This window comes from Salvelinus namaycush, unplaced genomic scaffold (assembly GCF_016432855.1).
Source record: "Salvelinus namaycush isolate Seneca unplaced genomic scaffold, SaNama_1.0 Scaffold34, whole genome shotgun sequence".
In the NCBI taxonomy this organism is placed as follows: Eukaryota; Metazoa; Chordata; class Actinopteri; order Salmoniformes; family Salmonidae; genus Salvelinus; species Salvelinus namaycush.
In genome coordinates this window covers 265,795-275,804 of record NW_024060341.1, presented here as the reverse complement: position 1 = coordinate 275,804, position 10,010 = coordinate 265,795, and the positions used below count along the sequence as shown (strand labels likewise).

Genomic DNA, 10,010 nt, shown 5'->3' with positions numbered 1-10,010 from the left:
TAAGGTGGACTATAAGGAGTACGGACAGGCTCCTTTAGTTCATTATTGGGCTAATTATCTAGTTAATTAGACACTTATCTACCTCTTCTTCAAAGAGTGTAGATAGTTTAGCTATAACAGAGGAAATAAATTACACCAAGCAGGCATGGAAAGAGGAAATGTCCATTTGTGAGAGTAATTCATTTGTGCACGTGAAATTTGGGGCGATAAAACTGAACGTAAAATTCAAGTCATTGCAATCACCTACATGTGCAAATAATTGATTGCTCTCATTGGGAGAAAATGTCAAATATAATTCCAAACTTTTACATTAATTTATTTAAATTGATACTGGCGTCTATATTGCTCCCCTGCCAGCCCAAGATCCAAGTGCCTCTTTATAAATGCCTGGCCATTAATGTTGCGGCAGAGGCTGATACGTTGATGTGGTGGTCTAATCCATATATCGTAGAGACCGATGTTGTAGTGAATTCTGTGTGACACAAGTGGAGTCCTATTCATTGCGTATCCATGTGGTGCGCTTCTAATACCTAAACCTTATTTTTCTGATAATAATCGTATAATCTAACAAATGTTTTAGATTATATTTTTTTACGGTGACAACCCGCCACAGGTGCATTGCGATTTGCAGGCATTCATGACAGAACCGTGTTTATTTTTCCTTGTGTTGTGCAACATGTACAAGATCATACAGCTTGTGAAATTGTGTTCTGTTTATTTTTCTACAGTTGTGAAGTGACCCCATAGTATGGTCTTTGTCTTTCCAATGGCATTCCAGCCATGTAGTATATTTTGTCGTCTTGTATCCTTATGAGAGGAGAGGGGAAACTATTAAGGCATCCCTTGCAGTAGTAAGATTCTAATATTGTCACAAAGGGCAGCTGACAGGCTGCGCCTCCTGTAATTTTAGCGCACACTGATGCAGGAGATAGATTTAACGGGCAATGGTTGGCAAGCACCCCCCTCCTAAAGACGCAGGGAGACTGAGAGAGGAGAGAGAGGGGTGTTGAGGGCAGTAGGCAAGAGAGAGTCAGAGAGAGTGAGAGTGGAGTCGTTTTGCTGTGGCTCCTCAGTAAACCCAAGTTAGAGACAGACAGGGCATTGTATTGACAGCAGCATGATCCTTATCACATTTGGACTCTATCTTCCACTATTGTTTTGTTATGTCTTGTCTCAGTCCTCTTTCCTGGACAATATTCTTTCATTCCCAGCAGGTAAGATATTGTGTGTGTGTACATGCGCATACTCATGCATGTGTGTGTGTGTTTATGTGTGTGTGTGTTTATGTGTGTGTGTTTATGTTTATGTGTGTGTGTGTGTGTGTTTATGTGTGTGTGTGTGTTTATGTGTGTGTGTGTGTTTATGTGTGTGTGTTTATGTGTGTGTGTGTGTGTTTATGTGTGTGTGTGTGTGTTTATGTGTGTGTGTGTTTATGTGTGTGTGTGTTTATGTGTGTGCGTGCAGGAATATGTCATGCACGGTTTTGACAAGCTGCAGTCCGACCCTGGGTAAACCCCATGTCATGTCTTATCCTGATTGTCTTTGCACTTTGAAGAAGTGTGTGTTCCTGTGTATTTTCCCTTAATTTATGGAATACGAAATGCTGTCAGAATGGAAATGTCTCTATAAATAGCGTCTGACAGTTCCTGACAGGGAGGCGGGCATATGGTGCTTCATATGTGTATTCAGTCAGAGCCAGGAGCAGCTCTCTCCAGTGTGGAGGACGACACGTATCATGTTACAGCTCCCAGTCTGAATATTCTGCTGTTCTTATTGTATTCTAGTTATTATGTGTTAGATTTGTAGAGCTATTTTACTTGTTGCTGTATATCTATGTAGATACCAGTTGTAGCGTCTAGTGTTGTCAATATCCTACCAGACCGTACATTTACAGATGACTTTCAGTTCAGCTGATGTTTGTTGTGAAGGGGAGGATCTGCTGATTGAGTGGATTTGAACTTGGCAGCTGCAACACCACTTCTTTGGCAATGCCTCTATGCAGGAGCTTTTACTTTATGGCTTGTTAGTGAGGTGTTGTCTGCTCTCTGCCTCTGCAGGATGCAGTAACATACAGATTCTATTACACACCTTACCATCCACTCTGATGCTGTTAGAAATAAGCCAACATTGAGTTTTCTTTAAGCCCCTTCAACTAGTTTTGACTCTATTCATTTCATTTGCCACTGATGTCAACATGACAAACAAATGTAATATTCTATTACAAGGGTATCCTCTGCAGCGTCGGTGTGTATTTATTTCCCATGTGACTGACTTACCGTACTGTCCACTACTTTCCCTAGCTCTCCAACAACAACCTGCCTTGGACCAGCAGAGGAAATTCAACCCCTGCTGTTTACTGAGTCCACCCCCACCCCCCCTGTTCCCTCCTCCTCCCTCACTGTGGCACCGCGGTGGTCATGTGAGTCCAAAGTCATGTGACTTGCCCATGTGACAAGTGTATGATTGTTGATTTGTCCTTGGGTGCTGTCCAAACCTCACTCCCTGGTTACGTTCCAAATGGCACCCTATTCCCTATTTAGCGTACTACATTTGATAGGGTTGTGGTCAAAAATAGGGGACTATAATGTATAGGGAACAGCGTGTCATTTGTGACTTAGCCTCACTCTTGCCCTCCTCCGCCACTGACTAAGAGCAGTAGGGATTTCTGATGATATAGTAGGTGTGTGCAGGAAGCAATGGATTAACGTGTCTCCCACGAGTGCTGACTGCAGATCAGGGTTGATGAGGGGAAACGACCTTAGAGGGTCCTCTTAGAGATACAACTCTGTCTGTTAGAAGGTCCTCTTAGAGATACAACTCTGTCTGTTAGAGGGTCCTCTTAGAGATACAACTCTGTCTGTTAGAGGGTCCTCTTAGAGATACAACTCTGTCTGTTAGAGGGTCCTCTTAGAGATACAACTCTGTCTGTTAGAGGGTCCTCTTAGAGATACAACTCTGTCTGTTAGAGGGTCCTCTTAGAGATACAACTCTGTCTGTTAGAGGGTCCTCTTAGAGATACAACTCTGTCTGTTAGAGGGTCCTCTCAGAGATACAACTCTGTCTGTTAGAGGGTCCTCTCAGAGATACAACTCTGTCTGTTAGAGGGTCCTCTCAGAGATACAACTCTGTCTGTTAGAGGGTCCTCTCAGAGATACAACTCTGTCTATCCTGTTAGAGGGTCCTCTCAGAGATACAACTCTGTATATCCTGTTAGAGGGTCCTCTTAGAGATACAACTCTGTCTATCCTGTGAGAAGGTCCTCTTAGAGATACAACTCTGTATATCCTGTTAGAGGGTCCTCTCAGAGATACAACTCTGTCTATCCTGTTATAGGGTCCTCTTAGAGATACAACTCTGTATATCCTGTTAGAGGGTCCTCTTAGAGATACAACTCTGTCTGTTAGAGGGTCCTCTTAGAGATACAACTCTGTATGTTAGAGGGTCCTCTCAGAGATACAACTCTGTATATCCTGTTAGAGGGTCCTCTTAGAGATACAACTCTGTCTATCCTGTTAGAGGGTCCTCTCAGAGATACAACTCTGTCTGTTAGAGGGTCCTCTCAGAGATACACCTCTGTCTGTTAGAGGGTCCTCTCAGAGATACAACTCTGTCTGTTAGAGGGTCCTCTTAGAGATACAACTCTGTCTATCCTGTTAGAGGGTCCTCTCAGAGATACAACTCTGTCTATCCTGTTAGAGGGTCCTCTCAGAGATACAACTCTGTCTATCCTGTTAGAGGGTCCTCTCAGAGATACAACTCTGTCTATCCTGTTAGAGGGTCCTCTCAGAGATACAACTCTGTCTATCCTGTTAGAGGGTCCTCTCAGAGATACAACTCTGTCTATCCTGTTAGAGGGTCCTCTTAGAGATACAACTCTGTCTATCCTGTTAGAGGGTCCTCTTAGAGATACAACTCTGTCTATCCTGTTAGAGGGTCCTCTTAGAGATACAACTCTGTCTATCCTGTTAGAGGGTCCTCTCAGAGATACAACTCTGTCTATCCTGTTAGAGGGTCCTCTTAGAGATACAACTCTGTCTATCCTGTTAGAGGGTCCTCTCAGAGATACAACTCTGTATATCCTGTTAGAGGGTCCTCTCAGAGATACAACTCTGTCTATTAGAGGGTCCTCTCAGAGATACAACTCTGTCTGTTAGAGGGTCCTCTTAGAGATACAACTCTGTCTGTTAGAGGGTCCTCTCAGAGATACAACTCTGTCTGTTAGAGGGTCCTCTCAGAGATACAACTCTGTCTGTTAGAGGGTCCTCTCAGAGATACAACTCTGTCTGTTAGAGGGTCCTCTCAGAGATACAACTCTGTCTGTTAGAGGGTCCTCTCAGAGATACAACTCTGTCTGTTAGAGGGTCCTCTCAGAGATACAACTCTGTCTATCCTGTTAGAGGGTCCTCTCAGAGATACAACTCTGTCTGTTAGAGGGTCCTCTTAGAGATACAACTCTGTCTGTTAGAGGGTCCTCTCAGAGATACAACTCTGTCTGTTAGAGGGTCCTCTCAGAGATACAACTCTGTCTATCCTGTTAGAGGGTCCTCTCAGAGATACAACTCTGTCTATCCTGTTAGAGGGTCCTCTCAGAGATACAACTCTGTCTATCCTGTTAGAGGGTCCTCTTAGAGATACAACTCTGTCTATCCTGTTAGAGGGTCCTCTTAGAGATACAACTCTGTCTATCCTGTTAGAGGGTCCTCTTAGAGATACAACTCTGTCTATCCTGTTAGAGGGTCCTCTCAGAGATACAACTCTGTCTATCCTGTTAGAGGGTCCTCTTAGAGATACAACTCTGTCTATCCTGTTAGAGGGTCCTCTCAGAGATACAACTCTGTATATCCTGTTAGAGGGTCCTCTCAGAGATACAACTCTGTCTATTAGAGGGTCCTCTCAGAGATACAACTCTGTCTGTTAGAGGGTCCTCTTAGAGATACAACTCTGTCTGTTAGAGGGTCCTCTCAGAGATACAACTCTGTCTGTTAGAGGGTCCTCTCAGAGATACAACTCTGTCTGTTAGAGGGTCCTCTCAGAGATACAACTCTGTCTGTTAGAGGGTCCTCTCAGAGATACAACTCTGTCTGTTAGAGGGTCCTCTCAGAGATACAACTCTGTCTGTTAGAGGGTCCTCTCAGAGATACAACTCTGTCTATCCTGTTAGAGGGTCCTCTCAGAGATACAACTCTGTCTGTTAGAGGGTCCTCTTAGAGATACAACTCTGTCTGTTAGAGGGTCCTCTCAGAGATACAACTCTGTCTGTTAGAGGGTCCTCTCAGAGATACAACTCTGTCTATCCTGTTAGAGGGTCCTCTCAGAGATACAACTCTGTCTGTTAGAGGGTCCTCTTAGAGATACAACTCTGTCTGTTAGAGGGTCCTCTTAGAGATACAACTCTGTCTGTTAGAGGGTCCTCTTAGAGATACAACTCTGTCTGTTAGAGGGTCCTCTTAGAGATACAACTCTGTCTGTTAGAGGGTCCTCTCAGAGATACAACTCTGTCTGTTAGAGGGTCGTCTTAGAGATACAACTCTGTCTGTTAGAGGGTCCTCTTAGAGACACAACTCTGTCTATTAGAGGGTCCTCTTAGAGATACAACTCTGTCTATCCTGTTAGAGGGTCCTCTTAGAGATACAACTCTGTCTGTTAGAGGGTCCTCTTAGAGATACAACTCTGTCTGTTAGAGGGTCCTCTTAGAGATACAACTCTGTCTGTTAGAGGGTCCTCTTAGAGATACAACTCTGTCTGTTAGAGGGTCCTCTCAGAGATACAACTCTGTCTGTTAGAGGGTCCTCTTAGAGATACAACTCTGTCTGTTAGAGGGTCCTCTCAGAGATACAACTCTGTCTGTTAGAGGGTCCTCTCAGAGATACAACTCTGTCTGTTAGAGGGTCCTCTTAGAGATACAACTCTGTCTGTTAGAGGGTCCTCTTAGAGATACAACTCTGTCTGTTAGAGGGTCCTCTTAGAGATACAACTCTGTCTGTTAGAAGGTCCTCTCAGAGATACAACTCTGTCTTTTAGAGGGTCCTCTTAGAGATACAACTCTGTATATCCTGTTAGAGGGTCCTCTCAGAGATACAACTCTGTCTATCCTGTTAGAGGGTCCTCTTAGAGATACAACTCTGTCTATCCTGTTAGAGGGTCCTCTTAGAGATACAACTCTGTCTATCCTGTTAGAGGGTCCTCTCAGAGATACAACTCTGTCTGTTAGAGGGTCCTCTCAGAGATACAACTCTGTATATCCTGTTAGAGGGTCCTCTTAGAGATACAACTCTGTCTGTTAGAGGGTCCTCTCAGAGATACAACTCTGTCTATCCTGTTAGAGGGTCCTCTTAGAGATAAAACTCTGTATATCCTGTTAGAGGGTCCTCTCAGAGATACAACTCTGTCTATCCTGTTAGAGGGTCCTCTGTCGTTCTGCTCCTGAGCAAGGCAGTTAATCTACTGTTCCCCGGGCGCCGATGACGTGGATGTCGATTAAGGCAGCCCCCGCACCTCTCTAATTCAGAGGGGTTGGATTAAATGCAGAAGACACATTTCAGTTGAATGCATTCAGTTGTACACCTGACTAGGTATCCCCCTTTCCCCTTCCCTTTCCCGGAGATACAACCCTCAGTCTAGAGCCTAGACTGTAAACTCAAGAGGGGTGATGAGCAGAAGTTGACGCTGAATGATTGTGTAGAATCTGAAATTCAAATTGACAGATGACATGACACACAGCTGTCATTTTGATTGGCAAGTAGTGTACAAGTGATCCACAATCTTAACTGCATTGTAATTGTTCTTCAGTACCACAAACGGCTACTGATCATTTTATTATAAAATAAAGCAATGATTGAATGGAAGAGTGTTTTTGTGTGATTGGTTTAGAATGAGGAGTCCAGTAAGGGGGGAAATCACAGAGAAGATCCAGATACAGGGACGGAGCTGAAAGGTCCCAGCTGTGTCGCAGGCCCCCCTGGCCCCAGCGGACCCCCCGGTCCTCAGGTAGGTAAACCTATCCACCTCCAACTGTCTTACATTTACATTACATTTTAGTCATTTAGCAGACGCTCTTATCCAGAGCGACTTACAGTAGAGTGCATACATTTTATTACATTTCACATACTGAGACAAGGATATCCCTACCGGCCAAACCCTCCCTAACCCGGACGACGCTATGCCAATTGTGCGTCGCCCCACGGACCTCCCGGTTGCGGCCGGCTGCGACAGAGCCTGGGCGTGAACCCAGAGACTCTGGTGGCGCAGCTAGCACTGCGATGCAGTGCCCTAGACCACTGCGCCACCCCGGAGTCTTCTGTTAACGTTGTCATCCCACTGGCTTCATCAATTCAATATATATTTTTAAGCCCGATTTTGGCCAATACAGTTATAATACAGTTATAATGCAGATATTTGGAAGAGTATTTAATCAGGGTTTATCAGGTGGAGACAGTAGTTAGTTGCCTGAGCTTCCTTACTTGTCAGTAATGGTAGTACTGTATACAGGTGTTGGGGGTTGGCTAAGTCCTCTATAGGCCTCTAGCAGCTCTTTACCATCTGAGACCCGTGTCAGTTCCTTCTCCTCCCGTCCTGTTGTACCTCTAGACCTGGGGACAGGGACGGGGACGGGGACGGGGACGGGGATTACATGGAGCTCTGCAACACAGCAGCCCATTAATGCTCCACATTTAGACACGACACAAATAGCCTTTTTCCACTGGCTGCCACGACTCTCCGTCCCTCCACACACCATTCTTAGAAACAACCCAAACAGCCCGGTCTGCTTGGAAAGACATATTGACTGGAGCGAGTAAATTCCTGTATCGCCCTGTGTACACAACAACCTGGTTAGGCTGCATGTGATTAGTTTCAATGTGTTGCCGTGTGGAGGGTGGGTGGTGGTGTTGCCGTGTGGAGGGTGGGTGGTGGTGTTGCCGTGTGGAGGGTGGTGGTGGTGTTGCCGTGTGGAGGGTGGGTGGTGGTGTTGCCGTGTGGAGGGTGGGTGGTGGTGTTGCCGTGTGGAGGGTGGGTGGTGGTGTTGCCGTGTGGAGGGTGGTGGTGGTGTTGCCGTGTGGAGGGTGGGTGGTGGTGTTGCCGTGTGGAGGGTGGGTGGTGGTGTTGCCGTGTGGAGGGTGGGTGGTGGTGTTGCCGTGTGGAGGGTGGTGGTGGTGTTGCCGTGTGGAGGGTGGGTGGTGGTGTTGCCGTGTGGAGGGTGGGTGGTGGTGTTGCCGTGTGGAGGGTGGGTGGTGGTGTTGCCGTGTGGAGGGTGGGTGGTGGTGTTGCCGTGTGGAGGGTGGTGGTGGTGTTGCCGTGTGGAGGGTGGTGTTGCCGTGTGGAGGGTGGTGTTGCCGTGTGGAGGGTGGTGTTGCCGTGTGGAGGGTGGTGTTGCCGTGTGGAGGGTGGTGGTGGTGTTGCCGTGTGGAGGGTGGTGGTGGTGTTGCCGTGTGGAGGGTGGTGGTGGTGTTGCCGTGTGGAGGGTGGTGGTGGTGTTGCCGTGTGGAGGGTGGGTGGTGGTGTTGCCGTGTGGAGGGTGGTGTTGCCGTGTGGAGGGTGGTGTTGCCGTGTGGAGGGTGGTGTTGCCGTGTGGAGGGTGGTGTTGCCGTGTGGAGGGTGGTGGTGGTGTTGCCGTGTGGAGGGTGGTGGTGGTGTTGCCGTGTGGAGGGTGGTGGTGGTGTTGCCGTGTGGAGGGTGGTGGTGGTGTTGCCGTGTGGAGGGTGGGTGGTGGTGTTGCCGTGTGGAGGGTGGTGGTGGTGTTGCCGTGTGGAGGGTGGTGGTGGTGTTGCCGTGTGGAGGGTGGTGGTGGTGGTGTTGCCGTGTGGAGGGTGGTGGTGGTGGTGTTGCCGTGTGGAGGGTGGTGGTGGTGGTGTTGCCGTGTGGAGGGTGGTGGTGGTGGTGTTGCCGTGTGGAGGGTGGTGGTGGTGGTGTTGCCGTGTGGAGGGTGGTGGTGGTGGTGTTGCCGTGTGGAGGGTGGTGGTGGTGGTGTTGCCGTGTGGAGGGTGGTGGTGGTGGTGTTGCCGTGTGGAGGGTGGTGGTGGTGGTGTTGCCGTGTGGAGGGTGGTGGTGGTGGTGTTGCCGTGTGGAGGGTGGTGGTGGTGGTGTTGCCGTGTGGAGGGTGGTGGTGGTGGTGTTGCCGTGTGGAGGGTGGTGGTGGTGCCGTGTGGAGGGTGGAGGGTGGTGGTGGTGGTGTTGCCGTGTGGAGGGTGGTGGTGGTGGTGTTGCCGTGTGGAGGGTGGTGGTGGTGGTGTTGCCGTGTGGAGGGTGGTGGTGGTGGTGTTGCCGTGTGGAGGGTGGTGGTGGTGGTGTTGCCGTGTGGAGGGTGGTGGTGGTGGTGTTGCCGTGTGGAGGGTGGTGGTGGTGGTGTTGCCGTGTGGAGGGTGGTGGTGGTGGTGTTGCCGTGTGGAGGGTGGTGGTGGTGGTGTTGCCGTGTGGAGGGTGGTGGTGGTGGTGTTGCCGTGTGGAGGGTGGTGGTGGTGGTGTTGCCGTGTGGAGGGTGGTGGTGGTGGTGTTGCCGTGTGGAGGGTGGTGGTGGTGGTGTTGCCGTGTGGAGGGTGGTGGTGGTGGTGTTGCCGTGTGGAGGGTGGTGGTGGTGGTGTTGCCGTGTGGAGGGTGGTGGTGGTGGTGTTGCCGTGTGGAGGGTGGTGGTGGTGGTGTTGCCGTGTGGAGGGTGGTGGTGGTGGTGTTGCCGTGTGGAGGGTGGTGGTGGTGGTGTTGCCGTGTGGAGGGTGGTGGTGGTGGTGTTGCCGTGTGGAGGGTGGTGGTGGTTGCCGTGTGGAGGGTGGTGGTGTTGCCGTGTGGAGGGTGGTGGTGTTGCCGTGTGGAGGGTGGTGGTGTTGCCGTGTGGAGGGTGGTGGTGTTGCCGTGTGGAGGGTGGTGGTGTTGCCGTGTGGAGGGTGGTGGTGTTGCCGTGTGGAGGGTGGTGGTGTTGCCGTGTGGAGGGTGGTGGTGGTGGTGTTGCCGTGTGGAGGGTGGTGGTGGTGGTGTTGCCGTGTGGAGGGTGGTGGTGGTGGTGTTGCCGTGTGGAGGGTGGT

General features: G+C 49.3%; 1 protein-coding gene across 1 annotated transcript in view; it reads left to right on the top strand.

The window, feature by feature from the left end:
- Window positions 1–828: 828 nt before the first annotated feature.
- The window catches only part of LOC120040299 (acetylcholinesterase collagenic tail peptide-like), a 30,271-nt gene continuing 21,089 nt past the window's right edge, over window positions 829–10,010 (top strand). Inside the window, exons 1-3 of the mRNA XM_038985497.1 lie at window positions 829–1,214; window positions 2,301–2,419; window positions 6,871–6,987. Coding sequence (XP_038841425.1) covers window positions 1,118–1,214; window positions 2,301–2,419; window positions 6,871–6,987 — 333 coding nt within the window. The 5' untranslated portion in view covers window positions 829–1,117. The remainder of the gene's footprint in view (window positions 1,215–2,300; window positions 2,420–6,870; window positions 6,988–10,010) is intronic.